At 39.2% G+C, this 25,666-nt stretch overlaps 1 protein-coding gene across 2 annotated transcripts in view; it reads left to right on the top strand.

Annotated features, from left to right (window-relative positions):
* Positions 1 to 11,735: 11,735 nt before the first annotated feature.
* Positions 11,736 to 25,666, top strand: part of VRK2 (VRK serine/threonine kinase 2) — a 46,255-nt gene continuing 32,324 nt past the window's right edge. The window contains exons 1-6 of one of the 2 annotated variants that reach the window (XM_064446861.1): positions 11,736 to 11,922; positions 12,170 to 12,310; positions 22,922 to 22,977; positions 23,496 to 23,565; positions 24,364 to 24,451; positions 24,587 to 24,695. In XM_064446861.1, the coding sequence (XP_064302931.1) occupies positions 12,175 to 12,310; positions 22,922 to 22,977; positions 23,496 to 23,565; positions 24,364 to 24,451; positions 24,587 to 24,695 (459 nt within the window). In that variant the 5' untranslated portion in view covers positions 11,736 to 11,922; positions 12,170 to 12,174. The remainder of the gene's footprint in view (positions 11,923 to 12,169; positions 12,311 to 22,921; positions 22,978 to 23,495; positions 23,566 to 24,363; positions 24,452 to 24,586; positions 24,696 to 25,666) is intronic. The other variant, XM_064446860.1, reaches the window with a different exon arrangement.

Genomic DNA, 25,666 nt, shown 5'->3' with positions numbered 1-25,666 from the left:
GTGGAATATGAGAACGAACTCCTTTTGGAGAGAACAAAGTTATGTGAATGTGAATTTTGGAGTGATTGTGAATATATACAGAAAGGTATTTCCTGGTGAGTTCTAGGATACTGATGCTGTTAAGCTGAGTCGCCTTTTTCAACTCTGTACTTCAAGCGTTACTAAAACTAACCCTGTAATATACCTAAAGGGTAAATAAATATGATCCATATAATACTGATGATGGAAAGAGAAGCTGAAGGTAACGGCCTAAACAGCTAACAACACAGCATCGGCAAAGCAACTGATAGAAAGCCAGCAGTGTCCTGGCTTCCTGCTCCCCTCCCTTCTTAGGTTTCAAGATGGAATTGAAACATCAGTAAATGATGACTACTGCAAGCTACTGCTTAGTGGGCCAAAAGTCCTTTTAATGCCCCAGCATGAAAGGAACAGTTTATGGCTTTCATACAACCTTTGACACCCTATTTGCAACTTTGAGCGATGATTGCTGTAATTTGTCCTAATGCCCGTCCCCTGGCTTGCTCATGAATTCACAGTTTCACTGCTGTGTCTATATAATAACCTAAATATTGGCAATATCATCTCCATTCAGCAGTTGAAGCAAGTATGGAGTGTACTGTAGTAAAACAAACAGCTGTACCCTACACAGACTAGTTCAAACCTCCAAATGAAATACTGAAATGAATCTCTACAGTGCATGTAGGTTTATTGCACAGAGAGATGAGTCCATGAAGACTATATACACAGAAGCATTATTTTTTTGATGGAAGTATAGTACTTAGCTTTTAGAAAAGCAGTGCTGACTAGTTTTCCCATGCTCCACTTGTAAGTACCATGTACCCAGCTGTCCCTTTTACACAGCTTTATGTATCATTCTATGTATTATTTATACTTGGAAAAGGCAGAGCCACACAGGAGTCAGAACTCGTTTACATATCAGTTATGTATTAAGCTAGCAATGCTGTTGTGTCAAAGGTATTTTTGTTTATTCAGCAGTCTTATGATCCACAGACGACAAAAATAAATTAAAAAATTAAAAATTAAGTACCAATTGAGAGTTGTGATATTTCCCTCAAAATATATTATAGTTCTATATTGATTTAATGGCTTGTTACTTTTTAAAGTGACTGCTTTTAAAACAGTTGCAGATAGTTGCCTTTATTATTACAAAAGCACTGTCAAGTGTAGAAGTATGGAACTAGTGTACTTACATTAACGAAAATTAAGTCAGAATGCCCATCATCTTAACTTTATGTTCCTTTAATAGACACTCATTCTTCATCTTTTTCCTTTCAAATGCAGGGAAGCTTGAAAGACTTAAACCAGGTTTAGTTTAATAAGAGAAAATAAGAGGACTGCCACACAGAAAATGACTAAATTATGCTCAGTTTAGGGGTTCCACTTTTCTCTTTTGCCTCAGGCGTTTGGGACATTAAGGCCACGTTATAAATCCTGGTCAGTGCTTTTTTCTAAAGAGCAGAAATGAGAGTTTATTAGCATCACAGTGGTTGCCTCAATAATGACAAAACAGTTGCTCATTACTGCTCATTAGATTCATATTAGATTCATTTGCAATAGCAATACATCTTCTATTCATATTCGATTGCAAAACAACAGATATGATTTGACACCTGCTGTAGTAGAGAATTCATTAGAAAGTAATAATACAAATAGGAACTCAATGGATGGACTTAGTCTTCTGTCTCTGATGGGTCTAAAATTTGTCATTTATTGTAGAATTTATATAGGATAAATACCACAGCAGGCAATCAGCTTCTTCAAATCACATGTGCTCCAATAAAATATCACACACAGAAGCAGAGATGCAAAGAGCAGACACACAAGCAAGGAAATTAACAGTACCATATGCAGTATATTATGCACGCAGTAATAGATGTGAACTATTTCTGCTGATATCCCTAACATATAAATGTCGTTACTGATTTTTAAAATCACAGAAAAATGCAGAAAGTTACATTTGCATAAAAATACTAAGTCAACAAGTAAAGAGGTCCAATTTTCCCTTGAAAAATTCTGGGACAAACTGAGCCCAGGATGTTACGCAAATACTACTTAAATGCTGTTGTCTTAATTTACTCAGATAGTGCATAACTGTTATTGCATCGCTACTTTGGAAGCGCCAGACTAATAATGGTGCTTAAATGGGCTGAAATCTCTCCTTTTCCTAGGAAAATCCCATGGGGAAAAAATGAAATTATCTCAAAACTCAACAGTTCTTGCCTTTCTTCCCATGCAAGGGATGAAAGTATACCCAAGTAACAGTTCTTCACATTATGAAAAAGAAATAGAAGGATAGGTTGATTCCAAAATCAAGCCCTGCATATCCCAAAATAATTCACATTATATTACCCTCGTCCTCACCATTACCTTTTGCGGTATTTCTGATGTTATTTCTCAAGGTATAAAACAAATATCCCCTTTCTGTCCCCTGCCAAGACTCTAATTCATCTATCAAGTTAATGAATTCTCTACCACTTACTGTTTGTGCAAAGAAGTTTGTGTGTTCCTACCCTTCAACATCTGAAAACCTATATAATTTTGCTTACTCTGCCTCTGGAAAAAAAATTTCTTCACAGCTTCCTTTCAAATCTCTCTTCTACAAGGACCAGTTTCCAGCAGAAAAGGTCCTCTTCCAACTCAATTCATAGTCATGATCTAGCTTTGCTTTCCACAGCAGAACTAAGTATGATCATTGCCCTCTGCCTCCATCATTTTAGAGATAAAATTAATTATTTAACACTTAAGGAATATATAGGACAGTAAAGATTAATTCTCAGTGAAAGGCTACCAAATACGTATTCTGAATTCCATAATAAAGCTTCTTGATCTGATGCAGCCTAGAATCAGGCCTGACTTTTCTTCAGACATCTTAAGTCACATTACAAGCCAATGGTCATTCTGTGATTCTCCTCTTTCCTCCAAACCAGCAGTCTCAAAAAGTACAGCCTCAAATTTTGTATTATGAAATTCTGTTCTGCTTCTTACGCCAATACTCCAGTGCCTCACAACTTTATATTCATCAGCAAATTGTATAAGGACATTTCTATTTTGCTGCTTATGAAATTAGTAGCACTGAATTGAACAGGTCCTGAGGTAGATCCTTAGGAAACTAGTAACCTCCGTTATTCACAACTTCCCCTTTCAGTGTATTACTTCTTGCCCATTTCTCCACTGTTTTACACGTTTTGCACTTACACACTTTCCAGCCTAATTAATAATTTCCCATGTGATTCTGTATTAAATGCCTTGCTGAAGTCAAAATGAATTGGTTCTATCACACTTCTCTTGTCTAGCAAATTAGTTACCTTAGCAAACATATATACCAAGTTAGTCTGACAGGATGCAAAGCAATACTGCATTTTATTCCATTTTTCATTTATCACCATGCTCTGTTGTTATACTTTCTTTCAAAATTAGTTCTAAAGCTACAAACTTTTGAAATCAGGCTATCAGTTTCTCAGTTGCAGAAATTACTTTTCTGTCTTAATTGTAAGCATTTTCTGTATGCTAATGTGTCATACTAGACATTTATCTTCCTTACTGTCTGTAAACTGTGGAATGGAAGCTGTCATCTTCGCTTTTGACTTATGTCACCTGACACAAAACACAAACATGTATTAAACAAAGGCCACTCACAAAACAGCATTTATAAAGGCATACAAGTATTCCTCCTAAGTGGGCACTGTTTCCTTAGGACATCTAGAAACGATATAGTATTATTTAAAGGTTATTTCAATGCATGACCTCTTTTCCCTGCTCTTTATAGAGCAGACTTTATGGAAAAGCCATATACAATTACTCTATGAGGAATGTTTAAAAACAACAGATCTGCCTTGGTTCAGCCACTCATTAGAACAGCAGTTCTAAGCCTGGATTTTCAAGAGTCACTATGAATGTAAAAAAGAAGGGAAAAAAGGTCACAGAAGCAGGGCAAGGCCTCACTTGAATAAGCTAACTGCTTTTGAAAATCAGCTGTTAAAAATACTAGCATGATTATTGGAGAAATCAGACCCCCAGATACTGAATCCCATCAAATTATCCCATCAGCATCCTTTCACAACTATGGTTTCGCTCATGGAATTGACTGCACAGCAATGGGTAGTGGAGCGCTACCAGGTAAGGACAGCTCCTTGCTTTCTTGCGCATGCTGGAAAAGTGACGCATCGCTATCTTATTAGATGTATTATACAATCTATTTGCCACGTCACCACCGTTTTTAATCAAAAACCCCCCAAAAATATAGCAAAACAACAAGTTGAAAGCAGTCTGAACAGCCACTAAAATAAACGGCTTCCTGATTTCTCCTGGGAAATAAGCCATCGGCACCCTGCCTCTTTCCTTTAGGATGGGATCTGAGAAATAACAATGCAAATATATTAATATTGCATGGTCAGGGCTACTTTCTATTAATATGCCATTAATGTAACGAACTTTGCACTACATTTAAAGATCATGAAGATCAATATTTATTCTGAGGTCAGGAAAAAATCAATCTTGCAGTAAAATGAGTCATATTTAATATATCCCATCATCATAATTAAGTTTATATATTAAAAGTAGCATTGATATGTGAATAATGAATGCTATGACAGATGAGTTTCCCTTTTCAAACAACTTTATGTGAATAATCTCAGAAGTGGAAAGACTTAAATGAGTATACACACTTTCTCCCTGAATGCTTTGCCAAATTCCTCTTTGTTTCTCTAAATATTTGCCATGTTCACTGCTGTACAGAAAAATAAAAAGTCACTGCTTCTTGTAGACCAAGAACACTGGTCTGCTACTGTTAAAAATCCTGTAATTCCTTCATTTGCATTCCTAGATAGCCTTTGAAAAGGCGTGGTGTCTAAGTAAAAAGCACTATGGAAGATTAGCTACCTTCCTCCTGCTTTTTGGACCAGTGTGTCTTTTATTTTTATGCCTAGGATAAAATGCCCAAGAATACCAGTGGAGGCAAAGGTACTTATTTTCTTTACAAGGCAGTGACAACTTTAACTTAATGCAAGCTCAAATAAAAAATATGCTTGAAACAATGACAGAAAGCAAAATGTCCATTCAAGCTGCTTATATGGGAAACCAGTTCTAATACATCACATGTCCCACTATAAGGTAGGGCTAATGTTCACCATCAGATAATAGCCATGGCAATAATACATACACAGTAACTCTCACTTGAGAATCTCAGTGCCTTTAAACAAGCCATCTGGACTGCTTGAGATGGATAAAATGAAATGGATATGAAATTATTTGGATAAGGTCAGTCAGTAGCAGAGCCAGGATTAAGATTCCTGGAATTACTCCCATGAGGAAAATCAGTCTTGATCCCGTTCGCTGCTCTGACCACTAGACATTCTGCTCTCCCTACAAATACAATCCTTTCCCACAACAATACATTTACATTATGTCTTTGCACATTTCTGAAAGTAAATAAATATGGTTAAGAACACACTTTTTCTTCAATGCTCATAAATAATTGCTTTCTAAAGGTATAAGCAGTAAAACCTCTGACATGCGAGAAGAGATAAGGAACACACCCAAGGCCCAACTGCCTTTTCAGTTATAACAATAGGAACTGGGAATAACATCTCATCCCAACAACCATTAAAATGATGCAAGAGCAGGAACAGACCTGGGGAGAGGAAGCCTGATCCTGACTGGACAGATAGATTCTGTAGCTCATTCAAAAACCAGACATCACTTCTTCCCTGTTCTAGGGCTTTGGGTATTTTTGTTGCCAGAAGGTTCAACCTTGTTGTATTAATTCCCTATTGTGGTTAGTTCAGGATGTAGAACTGATTATACATTTCTCTTGTATTGGTAGCAAAGCAAGTATTAAAGGGCGACTGGGTAGGCAAGTTACAGAGGCTAAAGCAGCCCCTACAGAAGGGATTTATTTTCTGGTAAAAGGACAGTGTGGGAGTCATTCATTCATTCAAGCTACATGGCATTAAAGCAAATGTCACCTATGGCCATTGTCATCTCCTGTACTTTAATAGAGCTTTTCAAATAACTTTTCTGCAGTATTATATTTAAGATGAAAGTCCTAAGACCTCCAATTTTTTGCATTTTCTTTAAAGAGAGGACTAATTTCTTCCCTGCCTTTTAAAAGTCTCAGCTGTATTCTTCTGCTCCGTTTAACACATAAAAGCCTTTAATACTTTGAACTTGTGAGATGCAAAATACAAGAACTGTCTACGTGGAAAACCTTAATCAGTCAGGAAGTTGGTAAATTGCATCTCCATACCATCCATATTGAGTGTCCATTACTCCTGGACATAGCACATTAACTGACTCATTAGCTATTTCAAACCATATGGACTTAGGTTTGGGTGGGTTGCTCTGATAATATCCTGAGGTGAGCTTCCTAATTATTGTAATTATGTGATCTCAATCACAGGGCCAGTCACACAAAATAGAGTCAAGAGTCTTTAAAATGGGTGTCAATGCACCTAGACAATGACTGAGTTGAGCAACATGCCCCCTGGATGTTGGGGATCCCTTGATACTGCAAAAAGTAATTACTTCAAAAGTTCTAAGAAACTGGCAGCAAGCACAGTGACATCTGAATAAGTACATCAAGCGTGAGGGACTCTGCACAGATACACAAACAGGAATAGATTTCTCAGCAGAAATCGGGAAGCAGTCTGAAACTCGATGCCTTTTGTCAATGGTCTTCATACACAGATATTACATCTCTAGTGTAAATTTAGCTATGATATTTTAAGCAACAAGGCGATCTGGAGCAGAGGGGGGCAATTAAATAGGGAAGTGATAAAATATCAGTGTTAAATACTGCAAAAGCATCACAACACAACAGTGAGAGAAGCTACAAGTTGCTCACCTGCTGCAACAAATTTAAGGGGCTTTCTGCATGTGATACTGCAAGATTGCACATAATCGACCAGACTTGTTTATACTCAAGCTTAGGTTTGAGCAAGGAGAGGGAAAAAAAGGATTAAAATAAATGGAAAACAGACCTAACATTTAGTGCACAGTGTTTTAAAACAAAGACAGAAAAAAATATAGCCTCAGGACATAGATAAAAATAATTTGCTCTATTATTAAATACTTAAAGAAAGCACTCACTCCTTACAAATCTCACCACACTTTTTAAATGCAACCCACAATAACACAGTAGCTTTTTGTCACCCTCTAGAACTTGTTCTGGAAAGAATATTAAGAGTAGAACTCTGCTTTTGAGCCACAGATCGGTATAAGACTTCTGAAGTTTGTACCCTGCAGGCTTACTTACAACTTTCAAAGTGCTTCTTGGGCAGCTACAAATCCAAAAAGCCAGATACCATAACTAGATAGGAGATCCATACATTCAAAGGTTACTTGAGTATATAACTTTGATCCAGTATGTAAAATATTTACATTTTCATTCCAAAACTAGTCACTACATTTACCTTGCAGAAGAGCCAGCCCTAGGTATTAACAGTGATTGGAGAATGACCTAAAAATGACACCATTTTCATTTTCAGCAACACAACAATAAACATACCTCTACCAACTTCATAGAAAAGCTCAAATTTCCTTGGCTACTGTATATTAGTAAGCATATACCAAGGAAAACAAATTAATTAAACCCTGAAAATATCAAAAGCACTAAAACAAACATCCAAACAGAACCTCTTCCACCATTTCTGATATATAATTCTGAGTAACAAGAAAATGCCCACCTGAGCTGCATGAGGGATAGATTCTTCATGAGACAGGCCTCTGGTCCTCAGCTGTTTGCAGCAATGTGCCGTTAGGAAGTAAAATAACAGTAATTTGGTAGCATTTTCAGTTGGTGCTGGCAGGATTTGTATATTTTTACTCTTATTAGCATACACACCTTTCTCCTATAAGGATTCTTGAATTTGGCAATAATGGTGGCTATATTGCCTTGAAGGGAAATTACTTCTATCATAATTAGGCTTTCCTGAAAACAACAACAAACCCCAAAAACATAAACAAACAAGAACCCACTCTTGTATCTATAATTATTTTGGCCATTCATCCCCCTTACATCACATCCCCAAACTGCTAATTTGAAGCAACTGTGAAGACGTAATGGAGGCTTTAACCTGACTAAATTAAGTTCGTGTTTCTTGGGAGGCTTGCAAATTGTCTGATGATAGGCAGAAGAAGGAAAAACAAAACAAAAAAACAACCCTGTCTCCAGTTCAGCCTAACAGGAAAATAGGTTTTCTTAGTCCCACCCACAAAATGTACAGATATGCTATTTACAGTGCAAAAGGCCCTATTGAGTTCTAATGTGATTAGATTTTTTCTCAGGTAAAGTCTTTGATCTTTGTTGATTTTTAAAAAGATGTATGTGTTAATTTTTTGTTTGGCCTTTTCCAAAACAGAACTGTATGAAAATTTTTCTAGTGATATTTGCATACCTTTTTGTGGGCCTACTAGTTATGGTGATTTATTAATAAACATCTGTATTTAAGTGATAAACTCATTCTTTGGGAACAGCCTAGTATATGCAGGAAGCTCTTCTTTTTAGTAATTTTTTTTTTGTCTGAACAATGTTGTTAGTCTCTACTCCATTTCTGTGCATCTGCCTTTGAGGGTTTTTAATTCTTGTAACCAATTATACAAGTTTTAAAATCTTTAAATTTATGGCTAGTCTTCCTCTCAAAAAAAAAAAAAAAAAAGCAAAAAAACCCCAAACCCAAGCCCACAATTATTTTCTGTGACTTATAGGGTATATACCTTAAACCTTATTATATTACATGATAACGTTAAACTCCATGAGCTGTGGAAGAGCTGCATGATGTTAAAGATGGCCAAGACTTAAGGTACTCTTATATTTGGATAGAGCTGAAGCTGTAAACTTGCACTTTCTTTTTTTTCAGTAGTGCAAGGTAACTTTCATTTAAAAAACTGAAGACCCTAAACCTCATCTACCTATGTAGGTATCTATGTTGTATGAGTCAAAAGGATGTTACGTAGCCTGACTTCAGTTGTTGAAAACACTATACCCTTGTGTATCTATTTCCACTTTTAGTTTTGCTACTAGCTTATGACGACTCTGTTAAAAATAGCCTTTTCTGGTAACTTCATTATTCCTCAGAACTGCATGACCTTGTTTTCTTTTGGTGATCTTATCCTTGCTCATGAATAAAAAGCACTAAATAAGCTCAAAACAACATACACTTCTGAATTGTGAAGGTTTGCATTGAACTCCAACCTTAAGTCAATGTATTCTACTTACTTTCTGATGTCAGTCTCAATGGTTTTGTGGGAAGAAAAGGGCAATCAACTCCAATTCTTGTGTACTTCAAAATAAAATAAAAATAGGCATATCTAATTGGTTTTGCTTATTTAGGAAGATGCATTTTTCTATTAATTTATAATCTTTTTTCATATAATTTATATAAATTTGGAGCATTTTAATTTGCTATGGGGTTTTCTCCTGATTCTTTTTCAAAAATATAAAAGTGCCTTAAAGTATATTAAAAATGTAGGTGTCTACTAGCAAGCAAATGCTATCACTGGGATATGCTAAATGTCTAGAAGACAGATTGAAACCTCATCTGATTTGTTTCACTCTCTTATCCTAATGTTTTACTTTTGTGGGCAGGGAAAGATTGCTCAGAAGCAGCAGGCCTTCTAACACATTTTCATCTCAGTTTAATCATATGAATACATCTTTGCAGAAGTTGAACAAAAAAGCTCTCTCCTTAGAGGCTAGTTCTCTGATTCCCAGGCAACTACTGGAAGACAATTTTCCTCTGAAAACATCCTTCACCCATGGTAGAATGGTGGCTCTCATCCCAAGTGACAGATATCCCAAGAGCATCACCAAAACAGTCTCAGTAAATAAAGGAGCTAGCTCTCTACAGCGAATAGTAATGGTGTCTTTCATGCAGCACTGAGCATCTGTGGGTTTGTGTAGGTTTCTCTTTTGTTAAGAAAGCCAGAACCAACCAACCCCAGCACCACCCTCCCATAGCCTGTTTTGACAGCTGTTGCTAAAGGAAGAAACCCCATGAAATGCTTTATGGCAATCCTGCATTTGTTTGCTTTATGGCTGAGCTTTCTACTGGCAATTCTTTAGCTGGTCCTTTCAGTAATGGTAAAGCCACAAAGCCTGCAAGACTGATGGAAGCAGAAAGAGTTGTATCATTGTTTAGCCAACAACTCAGCCCCCCACTGCCATTCCCTCACTCCCCCACCAGCAGGATGGAGGAGAGAATCAGAAGGGTAAAAGTGAGGAAACTCATAGGTTGAGATAAGAAGAGTTTAATAATTAAAATAAAAAATAACAACAATAATAATGCAATGAAAAGTAAAATAACAAGAGCAAGGCAAAACCCAGGGTGGGGAGAAGGGGGACCACAAAACCCAAAACAAACCACACATGCCAAAACCACCTCTCCCACACACCAACTCCCCCAGTTAATATACTGGTCGTGGTGTCACATGATATGGAATATCCCATTGGCCAGTTTGGGTCAGCTGTCTTGTCTGTGGCCACGCCCCTCCTGGCCTCTTGCCCACTGGCAGAGTATGGGAAGCTGCAAAGAACCCTGACTACTGTAGGCGCTACTTAGCTGCTACTTAATAACTAAAGAATCAATATGCCATTGGCACTTTACCAGCTACAGTGAGGATAATTAACTCTAACCCAGTCAAAACCAGCACAAGTTGTTAAGGCCTCCTCTACTGAGGGCAATATATCCTTTGCAGTTATAATCTGCATTATACTTTTAATTTCAGTTGCAAATTATGTCGTTTCTGGAGATGTTCTGGATCTTGATTATTCCTGAACATTTTTTTTTTAAAAAAGTCCTTGTAGTCTTTGCTTGGATGACATAGTGGTCCTCAAGGAGCTTTACTTGGGTGTAGTGTGCTGGCAGGGTGGGGGGACCCTTTTAAGAGAGCAAAGCTTGCACAAGATGGTGGTTCGTGAATAGAAGTATGCCCTGTGAGCTTGGGGAGTAAAAATAAAACCAAAACCAAACAAACCCAAACCCCAAACCTCATTGTGTCCTTTATTACCAACTCACAAGCTGATGGTTGGGATGGGGCTGATTCACCTCAGAGTCAGCTGCATCTGTCCTCTGTACTGGCCTGGAGCAATGGTTGACAGGCCTGTGAGGTGGCCATTACCTCTTCCTGCTGAGCTGTGGGGCCACTGATGCTTCCCAGTGCTCCAGGCAGTGCAAGTCTCTTATGTCGCCTCAGCTGAAGCAAACACGTTGGCTGTGGTGAAGTATCAGTCTTCCTGTGTGTAGAAATGATCCTGGAATACACCAGGGAGACAGTGATGGACCTATCACAGAAAGATGCCGAGGTAAAACTGAAGTGGCCTGGCTGAGGGGTGGCACCCTGACAGCTCTGTGGCTCCACAACAGCTCCTGAAGTCCTTGTTGCAGATGGAAACCCCTCTTTTTACCTCAGGCAGGGAACAGTCTGATCAACCACTTCTATAGGCACTAAAGCACTTGGAGAGGAAAAAACTTCTCACTTTTTGAAGGCCAGCTTAAAAAGAGTCGGGCTTAGGTGCGCCATCGGGCTTCTCCGTTTCCTTCCTAGAAAAGGGGAGCCCCAGGGAGGAGCAGCAAACCGCGCGCGCCTGACGGAGGCGCGCGACGTTTCTTCCCGCCCCGCTGAGGGAAGCCGGGCGGCTGAGAGGGAGTCCTGCGTGGCTCAGGGGGGCCGGGCTGCTGAGGGGAGTCCCGCCCCGCCGGCGGCGACGTAGGGCGGGCAGAGCCCGCGTCCTGGCCGGGGTTGGGCCGCCTCTTTCCCGCCCCGAGGTTTCCCGCGGAAAGACGGCTGCCCTCCACCTCCTCCGGCTGTGGGCGGGCCGTCACTGCCTGGGCCCGGCCTGCGGGAAGTTCCCGGTGGGGAAGTTTGCTGCCGGCTCCAGGGGAAGGCCGCGGAGGCCCTGCGGAGGTGGGTGCGGGGGGAACGGGCCGCTTACTGACCCCGTCCCGTCGGCCGTTGCAGGGTAGGCCGCTGCCGCTGAGCCGCCGTCCCGGCCCGCCGCCCGACCGAAAAGGCCCTTTGGCCGCCTTGAGGGGGACTGCCTGGGGAGGCCGCCGGGAGTTGGGCCCCCGCTCGGTGCCTCTTAGGCAAAGGACATCGAGGGATAGTTTCTTCTGACAAAAGTCAACTTTTCTTTTATTTTTCCCCCCTCAAGGTGCGATGCCGCCTAAGGGTCGTGGCAGAGGCAAGCTGCCAGTTCCTCTCCCAAGAGACATGATCCTGAAAGACACTGAAGGAAAAGTCTGGAAGCTGGGCAGTCAGATCGGCCAGGGCGGATTTGGCTTGATCTATTTAGGTAAAATACCCGTGGTGATTAGAAGGGTGACTTGCATATTTCTTTGTAACTTTCTGACGTTTAAAAAGTTCTTGTTGTTTACATGCTGGTGGTCATCTGTGTTGAAGTGTGGTTTCTGACCCTTGCAGTGTCCTGTTGGGCAACCTTATTGTTCAAAGTGTTGCTGATGGTGCAGCATGTTCTCTATCCATCCTCTGTCCAGTTCTCTATCCAGTTCTGTGTCCAGCCCAGTTTGCTGGCTTCTAGCCGACTTTTCTATGGAGCTTTGGTGGGGTAGGCAAGGTTCTGCTGCTCTCAGACTACCGAAGAGCATTGCCAAGTGATGCTCTTCAAAGTAATGGCGATGCCTTTGTGAGCTGCCACTTTGGACTTATGCCAGCTTTGTGCTCTAGAGCTCTCTGGGTTTCCAGTTACTGGAAATGTTATCTTCTGGCCAAAACTAAATCAGTTTTTATCCAAGAAATGTAACAGTAACAATAGTTAGCTGGGTGTTGCCTCTGAATTAGTCTTTCACCAGAGGTGGAAATGCTCTTTATTTGCTGTAGCCTAGATATGTTTCTGTATTTTCTTCAGAAGAAGCTGCTGCATTTCACTCAGTCTGTGTTTTTATGAATGGTTCTGAAAGGCAGTTTGTAAAGCATTCTGGGTTACTGGAGAGGATATAATGAATGTTACTATTGCTGGTCTCTAAGAAAAAGCAAATCCTGTTTTCAAGGCAGTATTATGAATTTGGGCTTTGGTTTGGTTTTTTTTTTGTTTGGTTGGTTGGGGTTTTTGGCACAGCAAATACACACAGGCAAACCAGTTCACTGTGACTGTTAAGAACTAAATTGAGCTTGTATTAAGACAGCAGTGAAGAATTATCTAGAATCAGTTCAGTACATCATCTCTGGAGCCAAACATGTTCTTTTTTATGTTAGAGATATGTTAAGTCTCTGTTTGGAGTATTAATGTTTAAAACTTGATAAGCAAACCACTTCTATACATAAATTGACTTCCTCTTATGCATAAATCAGCTGTACCTTCTTTTTTTAAGCTTTTTCTTTTGCGTGTTTCTGCCATGGAAAATAGAGTTCTGATTGTTTCCCACTCTTGGATTTTTTCAGTTGATCTCTTAATGATGTTTCCTTCATATTGAGTGATTTGTTGGAAAATAATCTGTTAATACACTGTCATGCAGCATGAGCTTTCTACTTAGAGTGACTTCCAGATTTTTATAATGAGACGAATTTTCATTAGAATAGGCATCATATGTCATGCGCCTTCTCAATTCTTTTGTCTTTAGTAAGTCCTTTCAAATCTGCAGAGCTGTGCTAGATTCAGTGTGGTTTCATGGAGATGGAGGAGTTGTCCACTCTGTCAAATTGTAGCATCAGGCACCTACTGTAGTGTGTGTTTTCTATAGAAGGGTTAGCATGTTTGCTCTTTTCGTACTTGCAGACATAAATGTAGCACTTGAGTGCCACTGGTGTCTCGGTGACAGATTTACTGTGATCTTTGTTACATCTGTCTGGCTATCTCATGGTGCTTGTCTGCTTTCAGCTGTTCCGGAACATTTTATATTGTGCTGAAGTGTTCATCCTCTCCCTCTTTTTTTTCCTCCTCATGTCCATTATGGTTAATCACAAAGAACTGAATGGCAACTGAAGACTCGTATTTTATTTCATGGTGTGATAGTCTCATATGTGGTCAGATGTTGCTCCTCTAAAGTGGTTGCCCGGTTGTACTGTTTTTCCAGCTATTACATGTGGCTGTAAACTACAGGAGGGTGGACAAGTTTTCTTGTGCATCTGGACTTAAGTTGAATCCAGACTTCAGGCTTGAGTGGAGAAACTTTCTAAGGGGAAAGAAAGGTGTAAACTGGCTTTCTGAAATAAGAGGAAAACGGACTTTGTTCCACTGAATGCCCGTGTAAATGAAGCAAAAAGATTTCACTAACAGCCTAAATGCCACTGCTTCTGGCTTTCTGCAAAGTAAACAGTCACTGAAAAACCTGAAGAAAACTAAGACAGTGTATATGTTTGCAAGTAGTTTGGTGTAACAGCAGTGAGTGAGTAAATGGCGGCAGTTGGTGGCTGTGGCCCTTACATCTGCCCTGTATTTAAGTTGAGAGTTTGTTTTACTTTGGGCAAGATTTGGTTTGAGGATGTCTGAAGGAACTGTTTTGAATTCTTTTGTTGCTGTTAGTTGCAAGTGCATCTGGTAGGCTCCTGTAGTGGAGTTTCTGGTTTGGTTTCCTCTGGAATTTATAGAGTTCACGCATATCTAACTGCTCCGCAGACTGAATCAGCGGGGATGATACAGTTTTCAACTAACTGCAGTTACAGAGGAGTAAAGGCTAGTGAACATAGCATGTTTACATAGTTTTCCCTTTTGATCTATCTGATAGCTTTTTTTATGACCTCTGAAACATCGGTTGGTTACATTTGAGAGATGCTGTGCATAGAGCATATATGAGATGTTACCATAAGAAAAGTATTCCTCAGCCTGAGCTAAGCAGTGAAGTTAAGGTGTCTCTGGATATTGCCATTCAAGGATAAAGGAAGGAAGATGGAAGCTTGCAGAAGGCTCCACAGCGAGGAGGGACTGGGGGAACTGTGGATGCAGTGCAGAAAGCAAGGTTGTAGTGGGTGCAGTTCTCCACGTGTAAGACAAAAAATACATTCCTGAATCACTCTAAATATAGCTCTGTCATTTTCTATTGCAGTCAAATCATACTGGACCTTGTGGGTGGTGGATAGCATATGGGATTCAGTCAGCTTCATGCAGATTTGATTAGTTTTCTGCCTGATCACACAGGCTACTAAGGTGATTTCCTATATTGTGTTTTTTGTTGCAGTTTGGCTCCCACTGAACTGAGGTGAAAAGCAGTCAGTGGATTAGCTGAGAACGTGAATACAATCTGGGACCCTTGGTATTACTATTCTGTGGGGTTTTTTGTAAGTGACAGCATAGCTGAGGAAATACAGCTGCCACTTTTATAATGGTATTTGTGTTCATTTAATCTCTTCTTTCAGAAGGGATACTGAATGTTGCATGTAGCACTGAGCTGAAGGCTTAATTCCCCTTATAGCTCATCCTACAATTAAAAGAGGAAACGGGAAGATTTATCCACAAGTGTTGACACTGACTGAAGCTTTCTTGTTTAGTCCACCTCTTTATCCCTAATACGTGTTTATATTACTATGTAAAATATAGCATTCAGTATGGTTTTTTGGACTGGATCCTACAAAAGAGTTTAGCTGTCTATGAGAGTCAAGGGTAATGAAGTAGATGACACACCTTTGGCAGTAAGATATTTATGCTTGGTGCTGAGAAGCACCTTCTTTCTCTGTGCTGTTCAGACTAGTTTTTAGTGCATACATAGCAAGATGTGAGAGGACCACTAAATTTTCAGTGAGAAGGTAACTCAGAAAGAGCTGTAGAGAGGTGGGCAAGACAGGAGAGTGGAGACAGATTCAACTGCCTGCCAGGTATGAACAGCACAGCCCTTTTATAAAAGGAAAGGTTAACTTTGCTGGCTATATCTTTTAAGAAGTATTTTTACAGCAGCAGCGTAAAGATTTTGATGTGCATTGTTATAGCTTAATTTCCCATTAAGAGTACTCCATACTCCATTAATCTATAGCAATGTTCTTGAGAAATTTTACGGTATCTCTGCAAAATGTATTTACAAGGGATGCATTCCATGGAAGGTTCTGTTCACTAAATCAAAACTGCTGAAAGCCATTTACTGACCCTGAGTCCTAGGATGCAAATAGTCTCTTAAGGTGAGGGGCTTCTAAACTTCTAATTATGTCCCTGGAAGTTATCACTCTCTGAATGTTCATGCTGCCTCACAAACATTTTTCCCTGGTTTTCTGATCATTCTTTCTCTTTTCTGTCTGTGCCATCTTGTCTGTTTCTTTGTTGACTTCTTCCTTCCCTTTGCTTTTTTATCTTGACCAGAGCAAATCCAGCAGTAGAAGGCTTATAAATACTGATTCCTCCTGACGTTACTGAAAAGGAGAGCTTCCTCTGCTGCCAGGAGCAATAGAAGCCATCTAGAGATGTTCTCCCTAGCATTAGTTTTGTTGTAGAAAGAGCGATATGGATAATATGCTGGAATTAACTATGCTGTTGTATGTTAAGAAGTTTTATTTAATTTTATTTTTTGTTACTTCTGCTGATTTGCTGTCAGGCACCTCAGACAGAACTGTTGTCTCTCTGATAAGGGGGGATCGTAATGAAGAGCAACCTGGGAAGAGCGTGACGTATTGGTGGTATGGCTGCTTTGTAGCCCTGTGGAGAACAGTGGCAGTACATTGGAAGATTAAGCAAGAGCTGAGGAGGGTGCTACTGGGAGCCTTACATTCTCTCATTTATCTTCCTGATCAGAGTCAGTAATTAACACCAGTCTTTATATAAATCATTCTCCAGTCCTGCTGCAAGCACTCTATTAATGCACAATTTGGACTGAAAATCTAAATGCAGAAAGGTCACACAATGTTTTGTAAGATTCTGCTGTCACAGTGAAATCTGCTGTACACAGCACTAGCTCCTTGCAGGCTTCTTTCTTGTGGAAACTGATGGTTCTACAAAATATTTATTTTTTAAATATATGTATTTATATACACAATCCTATGCTTTTCTGTCCCTGTGTCGTTCCCCTCCCCGCCCCTTTTTCCAAGAAGAGGCAAAGAATATCTGCTTGAGCTGTGAACAGTGATTAAATGGGTGAATGTTGTCTTTTAATGTTGGTGGCAAAGGGAGCTCTGCTGCTGTTGGAGGTAGGGAAGAGGTGCAGTTCTGGCCTTTTCTGCTTTTAAGCTTGGGCCACGCCAGAACTCTGCCACTGATATTCTTAGGCCTGGTGTTCTGGGAATTAGGCTGAGGTGTGAAAGAAAGACTGTTTCTATTTCAGAAAGAGTAATTTCCATGGATAATTTGTATAGCTGTGAGCAGGGGTGTACATGTGTCAGGGAAGAGGAGCGTAGATGGAAGCACACACTGTCATTGTCATACAGTTTTCTTCCCTGGTTTGGGTTAGGAAGCTGGCTTTAGTAATTGGTTCTAGAGAAATGAAGTGCTTCAACAGTTGCTTAAGTTAACTTCATTGAAACTATTTACTATAGTGCAGACACTGAATAAAAAATGCAGTAAAAATTATGCCGAAAGGTATACATTCAACATGATCTTTATAAATGGAATGGAAAGAAAACTATTAATAGCAAACCCCTGTAATTAATAGCACTAGCAAGTAACTGGTTAGGGATGGATTTTTTCTTAACCTTCAGATGTTAAAATGCATTTCAGCAAAGGTCTCATTGTACCTGCAGGTGTGAACCTTAGTGTGAAAATAAATTCCTTGGCAGAGAAATACCACTTCAGGAAAGAGTCTTTTTATCTAGTCACTAATATCAAACCATATAAATATAGTAAGTGGATTTCACCCTTTCTATAGTGAAACTAAATCAAAGGTTAGTCTGATTTGGCTACTCGGTGATTACTTAGGGCTGACCATGTGGTACAGGATCAGCCTACTCCATCTGTTAAAAGAAGTAGTACTCCCTGCCTAGATGAGTTCTTGCTGGTGACTGCTTCCTCTTGAATCTTCGCTCTTCTTTTTTTGGTCCTCTATAGGCTAGAAGTCTTAACTTTGAAAGCATGACTCATTTTTACACGGTAGTCTAAAAGCCTGTTACAAAATCTGCAGAGATCATTGCTATTACACTTTAGTGTTCTGCCACATAATGTGTTGGGTTTAGTTCGGTTTTTTTCCCCCATATGTATGGACCTGTGATCTGGGAGCTGTTGGCTTGCTCTTCATTAGTCCACCTTGCAAGAGTTCTGGTCAGGGACGGAGACCCTGTCATGCCAAGTAAAACTAGAAAGTCAAGAGAGCAGGTTTGGGGTTTGTTCGGGTTTTTGTCTGTTTGGTGTGGTGGGTTTTTTTGTTTTGTTTTGTTTTCCTTCTCCAGTGGGGGCTGTATTTCTGAGCAGTGCTATATGGTAACAGGAAGAGCTTTGGATAAAAGATAGGGCACTTGTTGCCTTATGGAGGAGGGCACTCCTTTCAGCTGTCTTTGGCACCTGTACCCCACTGAAACTGGCATAGTATCTTCTGAGCGGGCACCATGTCAGACTAGCAGATGGGCTGGAGCAGAATCTTGCCAGAAAACAGTTTGTGCATCAAGTTTTAAATATTAGAGGCCTGGACTCCCATCTGAGAGTGCTGTAAGAGCAGACCATGCATAGCTTTTCTGCCTCGGGTTAAAGGATGTGTCACACCTACTCCAGCTTAGAGTAATTAACTTTGAAAGTCAGTGGCTTCCATTGCTGTAGAATACAAAACTGGCTCTAGTGAATCAAGGTTAAGGTTTCATAGATGAGTAAGATACATAGTGAAATCTGCTACCAGAACTGAATGTTCTTAACTTGGAGGCATTTGCAGTTATCTACAAAACAGTTTAGCAGTTGAGCACTGTTTTCTGCTGAAAACTGTTTAGTTAGGTATTGTGGAATATGATTTCACAAGCACGGTACGGAGGGCTATATATATGTAACTTGTACAATAAAATCTATATTCATAAAGCTACCTAGAAGAAAAACCTAGAAAAAAAACCTCTTCATAAACACTGCTCAGAAAAGAGTCTGTCTAGGAAATGTTTAAAGTAATAATATGAGCAGAGAAGCAGGTCTTCCTTAGGCTAAGTTAAAAATGGACTGTAAACACCCTTCAAGCACTAAATGTTTTAGTTCTTGGGAATATAGGATATTGTGAAGGTGGGGAGGGAACCAATGTGCTTTGTTCACCTATTCATATTTCCCTCAGTGCCCTCCATATGTAGGAGATACTTGAAGTTGTGTGTTAAATAGCAGATGCTACTTTTTATTTATTTGTGTACATTTTGGTTTTAGTAACTATATCCCTGCAACTTGTATTGTTTTTTGTTGTTAGATGATCTGAGCAACATTTCCCCCTGTTTGTTAGCCATTGAATTTAACAGGGCTTGGCTTGGCTTAAACGGGGTCAGAATTTTTCCAGCTATTTTATATAGGTAGCCTGTAACTTCGAAGTGTGGTATTTTTGAGGTTAGTTTTTATTTCTGGAAAAAACTAAGCTGACAATATCACTCTTCAGGATTAGTTAACCAATGAAACAAAGCAAAAATAAAATACTAGCAACCCAAGAACTTCTGAAAATAATTTTATTCATGTTTTCCAAACAAATATATCCTCAAAATATCCAGTAGTGGCAAAGGCGCCAGCTGTGGACAGGAGCAGGGATGTTTTTTCAAACTGCCAAATCGATGTTATTTTCCACTGTGTAAACTTTGTCAACAAAACTGGTTCTGTGAAAGTCATTGAAAATATTTCACCATATTCCAAATGTGACTGCCACAAATTAACTGCTAAAACTACAACTAGCACGTTTGAACTGGCAGATAGAATTGGCATGTTTCGTTGTCAGACTGCATGTGATTGTGCTGCGTGGTTGTAGGAAATCGCAGTTCATCCAGAAACACTCTTTTGTTACCATGTCATATTAACATTTAGAAAGCTACATTAATTAAGGTTGTGGGACTCAGCAACAAAACGGATGAAATGCACGATTAAAGTGGATGATAAGACCGTAACTGCTGTGCCTGGGTGAAACTAGGGAATTCTGGACATGGGTTAATTTGAGGTAAGTTACTTGCTGTCGTGTGTGGGCACAACAGTTGAAAATTGGGGAAAATAATGTTAACCTTACTGCACTGCTTTATTTTAGAGTGTATTTTAAATTCATATACTTTTCACTGGCATGGTAGCTGTGATTGTGGGATGAAGGGGAGGAAGGGAAAACAGAGCTGTGCCCTCTCCCCATTGCAAATGTTTTGTGAGACTTGTCTTGGCATGAGATGGAAACAGCCACAGTGCCCCCCCACCCCCCCCGGCTTCATCTTGTGCCAGTGTTCCCAGTTAACAATTATGCAGACAATGGTTTTGATTGTGTGCACACATCAAACCTGTATTCCCCCCCCCCACACACACAATGTAAGGCGATTGTGTGTCTCTAGTTAGTAAAAGCAACATAAACTGTGAACTGGGAACTCTTACGCTTGTTGTGCTATTTTAAGATATCCTTTGCAAACATAGTATCTCCATATAGTGCTCCTGGTACTCTATGTGTGTACTTATATGCCATCAGAGACCTCCTGCCTATCAGTGTTGCTCTCCTGCAGGGTCTCTGCTTACTGTCCTGCAGTCTAGCGTTTAACCGATTGTAATATTATAAATAGCCATGTGCTACCACACAGAACGAGGCTAGCACATGGCTAATTACGAGTATACAGTAATTAACTATGAGCTAAACTCGCAGGAGAGTATGTGGTGGTGGTCTATGAGGTATGTAATCAGACTGTTTGTTAAACCTTGGGAGCCTTTCCAGTCTGTTAAGTAACTATACATAGTAATTAGACAATTTTAAAAAAAAATTTATGTATATTTATGGACAAAAAATAGTCTGTCTAATTTCTAAGCTGTTGTTAAAATATTGCTGCCTGATATAGGAATGGTTAATTAAAAAGATGTCACAAAAGGTACATAGACAACTTCTGTTTATCTGTATGCATGTGATTATTGTGTAAGCATTATCTGCGTAAGAAGTTTAGTGTTATTCATTGTGAATGTTATTTCATATTGTTTCATGTAGGTGCAGTAAAAACAGTAATACCATTTCTCCTTTTGTAGATTTGAGTGTCATGTTACTTATTTTGTGGAACATCTGTTTCTGTATCTTGTTGAGCTTTGTCTGACTTTTCTCCCTTTTCACATTGTAACGATTGCCAGTTCATTTTGGTTTTATTTTTCTTCAGGATGTTCTTCAGTGTGGCTCCAGAAAGCCTCCACACCAATGCAGTGTAGGAACCACGGGAGTTAGGCCCTTTTGCTGGGCTACCTCCCGTTAATTGCTCTTCTTCATTACCCTGACAGCTGTTACTTTCTGTTCCAGATTACCAAAAATGAGGCCTCTCTTTATAAAATGTCAAGATGTCTACAGGGAAGTTAGATCAGACTCTTTCAAATACATTTAAATTTGATACTTCTCTATTCCTATCAAACCTCTGTTAAGTAACCTGGTATTAAAATACGTTTTCTAATACGCAGGTTTGTTTCTGATCTGCGTCAGTGAGGGAGAACATCTAATTCTTTTGGGGGAATGGGATGTTGTTGAATAGAATGAAAACACGTGGGATGTGTTCTTTTAAACTAATGTCTTCAGCTGTTAACACATAGTCTACATGTGGCAGAGAAAGATAAAGACTTAAGCACTTAATTCCCAGTTCAGTACAAGAATATGGTAAGAACAAAGTTTTTACCAAAATTTCCTTCCTGATTGTGTGATTGTGTCTGAGACTGAATCATTCACACCTTCCAGAGCTACTGTTCTAGGATATGTTCATTTTATCTTAATGTGTTGTTAGCACAGAAGCATTCATGAGGGGAAGTGTCAAGTAGAAAGCTGTGGGGACCCCACAGGTGTTTGGAGGGTGTATGCTGCCAGATTCACCCCAGACACTGAATAGAATTGAAAGAAGATAGCAGCTGAAGAAGTCTGTTCATTGTAAAAGTATTTTTATGCCCTGACCATCAAAAAACGTAAGCTTGGATGGTTTGATCTGATCCAAGTTTACTTGATTTTTATTATGCGGATAAAAGTAGTCTATTTTTGTGTGTGCTGATAGTCGAAGTGTTTCACACCTGGACTGTTGTTGGTATTTGATCATTATAAGAAGTTTGAAAGGGACACTTATTTCCTAGGAACTGTATTCTTTTTAGTTTTTTTCAGTGATGATTCTAAAAGATGATTTAGTCTCATTAAATTTTAATCCCAGTGCAGCTCCATGTAGCTTCAGTAGTATCAGAGAGAACTGATAGTTCTCTCAGGGTCAAAAGAAAATAGGATTGCATTGTCTGCGCAGAGAGGTTCTGTCCCCTGGGCTGTAATTGGCACATATGGTCAATTATTGTTTTGAAATCTCTACTTGCACTGAGAGGCACAAGCCCTCATCCCCCCTTTAGGCAGGTGGTGGCTGTGCTATCTCTAACTTAGGCCAGTGTCTAAATAATGTCAGAATAGAAATCAAGGTTCTAGGGCCAAATTAATTTGTAATAGAGGAAAGCAGACAATCCTGTCTAGAAGCGTAATGTAGGTCATAACTTTTTAAGCAGTGTCTTTGTCACGACAGTGGATTGACAGCAAACAAATACAGAGGCTATCCAATTGACTGGAATGACTTAAACATAGTCAATTATAATGGAATACTTCATTGTGGTGTAAAAGTGCAGAGGGGACATCCTGCTTACTCCTTAATTAGTGCTGAGGGAGAGAGTTCTGAAAATGTGGGTTAAAATTGCTTCTGTACTTGTTGATTAAAACTTCTGTGTGTGTGTGTGTATTGGTTTTGTTTTGTTTTTCTTTGAACTTGGCAAAACTCTGACCTTCAAAAGCAGAAATTCAGACAAAATGTTGGCTATCTCTGTCTTGTCTCTTTTGGGTCACCTGATGCAATGTTAGCTTGGTCTTTGTTTGGAATTATATTTTGTTGCATACAGCTTGATCCCCATCTCTTTCTCATTTTACAGCTACCCCTCAAACCCATGGTCCTGTAGAAGATGATGCAGTGCATGTAATTAAAGTGGTAATGTGTAGATCTCATTTCTAAATTGTTAATTTGTATGTAGTACTTTCTCTTAATTATCCATCCTATTTCAGCATTGGGTCTGTTTTGAATGCTTGTGGCTTTGGTTTTTTCCCTATTTTTTTATATCTTGAAATATTTTTCCTGCTTGGGGATATATTCGGCATTTCCCTGACACATAGTATTTTCTTGACTTGATTCTTTCCTTTCCTTGATTACTGCCCTCAACGGTTTAGTAAGGAAAGACAGACTATGAGCTTAAATACACCTGATCTACAATATTTCTGAAAATAGTATCTTAAATAATTCCTGAAATAATCTGTTGATTATGCAAATGTGTTGCCCAACAACTTTTCTTTAGCTGCTTATTAAAATTTCATTTCAGATGGCATGGTATATGGGAGGTGGGAAAAAAAAATGGGGGTTTCACCCTCTTTGAATTTCTCATACCCTTTTCTTTAGAAACTGTTGTCTTTCTAATGCACGTTATGATACTAAGTTTATTTATTTCTCAATAGGAATATCTTGAAAATGGTCCCTTGTTTTCTGAACTGAAATTTTACCAGAGGGCTGCAAAACAAGAGCATAGTAAGTAATATATCACTTCTGATTCAGGTAGATTTAAGGCCAAGTTTGAGTTTAACTACTTCTGATAAGAACTATTGCTTTAGAGCCTGATAACCAACTGATTTCATATACACTGAACTAATCCTAGTTGGTGCTATAATAATTTTAGATTGCTGTAGGTTTCTTTACTTGGATGTCATCCTTGTCCCTTCTGATCAGAAGGGAGAACAGAAGCATGCCAATTTTATTATGCACACACTTCAGAGTGCACAACAATGAATGGACTCCAGAGAGAGGCCAGCCTTAGGACAGAGGTACTACATGGACTAATTGGTGACCATATTTCTGCTAGTAACTATTTCCATGTACGGAGCTAAGTGTGTGTAATCATCACAGGATTTAGTAGTAATCAAGACATTGATTCTGCAGACGCTTAAGCATGGATGTGATTTATTTATGCGAACTGTCCTAAAGACTTTTTTGATAGCTTGAAACATTCTGTGTTGAATAAGGTAGAGCTTCTGAAGAAATTATTTCTTCAGCTATTAATAATTGCTTATCTGCCTTCTAAGGGAGCAAAGTACCACATTGCTAGAACAAAAACTTGCTTCTTGTTTTGGAGAATATAGAGAGCTTCTTGGTATAGTTATGGTTGAATCATTCGCTACACAAACTGCCCAGTAAGTCCTATTTGTTTCATTGTTTCACTCAAAGTCTTGGCTTAAGATCTAAAACACAAACAAAAAAAAAAAAACCACACTAAACCTGAAATTCTGTAGCTACCTTTAACCCAATCTTATCTTTTTATTATTATTACAGTAAGAAAATGGATGAATCTCAAAAAAATAAGATGTTTAGGAATTCCAGTGTTTTGGGGATCAGGCTTGGCTGAGTACAAGGGAAAAAGGTAATAAGATGAAGATGAAGCCTCAAATTGACTGAAGATCCGTTTTCAACCAAACGGAGATAAGTCCTTTCAATCTGACAAAAACTTTTGCAGTCTTGTCTTAAAGGATCCCCCCCTTTTATATATTTTATGTAGCTATAGATTCATGGTCATGGAGAGACTGGGGGAAGACCTTCAGAGAATCTTGGAAGATTGTGGAAGCAGATTTAAGAAGGAGACTGTTCTGCAACTTGGGGCACGAATGGTATGTACAGAGAGAGAAAGGAAATTGCTATGTCTTGAACTTGCTGAGTTCAAGTAGAAAATGATCATTCTAATATAGTTCCTTTAGGTATCTCTTGAGTTTAGAAATAAATGTGTAAATGCTATGTATTTTCTTATTTTTAATCTTTTTTTAAAAATAGATTAATTATTAACTACAACGTCAAGACCATACAGTTCAAAATGTGTATCTAGACTGAGATGTGTAAGCCTATTCTCACGTGCTTTAACATGTATTGATCCCCCCCCGTGTCTGAACAGTATTGTATTAGACATCCATATTTGTCAAAGTTCACAACTGCATGCCTGAAAGCAAAATTTTCAGTGTGCTTGCTGAACACACTGTACAGGCCAGGATTGTACAGGTTTAGGCTAGTCTGCAAATATTAGGGTGGTTTTGGTTTGGTGTTTTTTTTTCCAAATGTGCATAGGCTGGCACATACTAATGGAAGATTGTATACGTGCTCCTTTGTAATATCATTTGTGTTGTGAAAGACTGCTATTACCGAACAGAGTTGCACAGCAAATGGAGTAGAGGCTGTGAAACATCCATCCTTGGAGACTTCTAAAACTTAACTATTCAATCTCTTGTACAACCTAATCTAACTTATATTAGTCCTGCTTGAAGCAGGGGGTTTAGACTGGACACCTCCAAAGGTTCCTTTTAACTTAATAATTGGAAAAAAAAAAAAAGTGGAGGGCTTTTGTAGTCACATAATTTACAAACTTGTAACAGTCTTTGTACTCTCCAAAAGCCAGGATTAGATCGTCCTTTGTATGAGTTGCCAAGTGCAAACGTGTTTTTTAATGGCAGAACTATTGTACCTCAGTAAGGAGCTGAAGGACGACGATGGTGCAAGGGGATGGTGACATGAAATGCAGGTCATGACTGGCAGGATCAAATATATTATAAACCTTCAGGACTGATTGAATATGATCTTTTAAGAGCTTGGT

The sequence above is a fragment of the Phalacrocorax carbo genome, chromosome 3 (genome assembly GCF_963921805.1).
Source record: "Phalacrocorax carbo chromosome 3, bPhaCar2.1, whole genome shotgun sequence".
Classification (NCBI taxonomy): Eukaryota; Metazoa; Chordata; class Aves; order Suliformes; family Phalacrocoracidae; genus Phalacrocorax; species Phalacrocorax carbo.
Note: the sequence above shows the minus strand (reverse complement) of the source record. Positions and strands in the feature narration are given on the sequence as shown.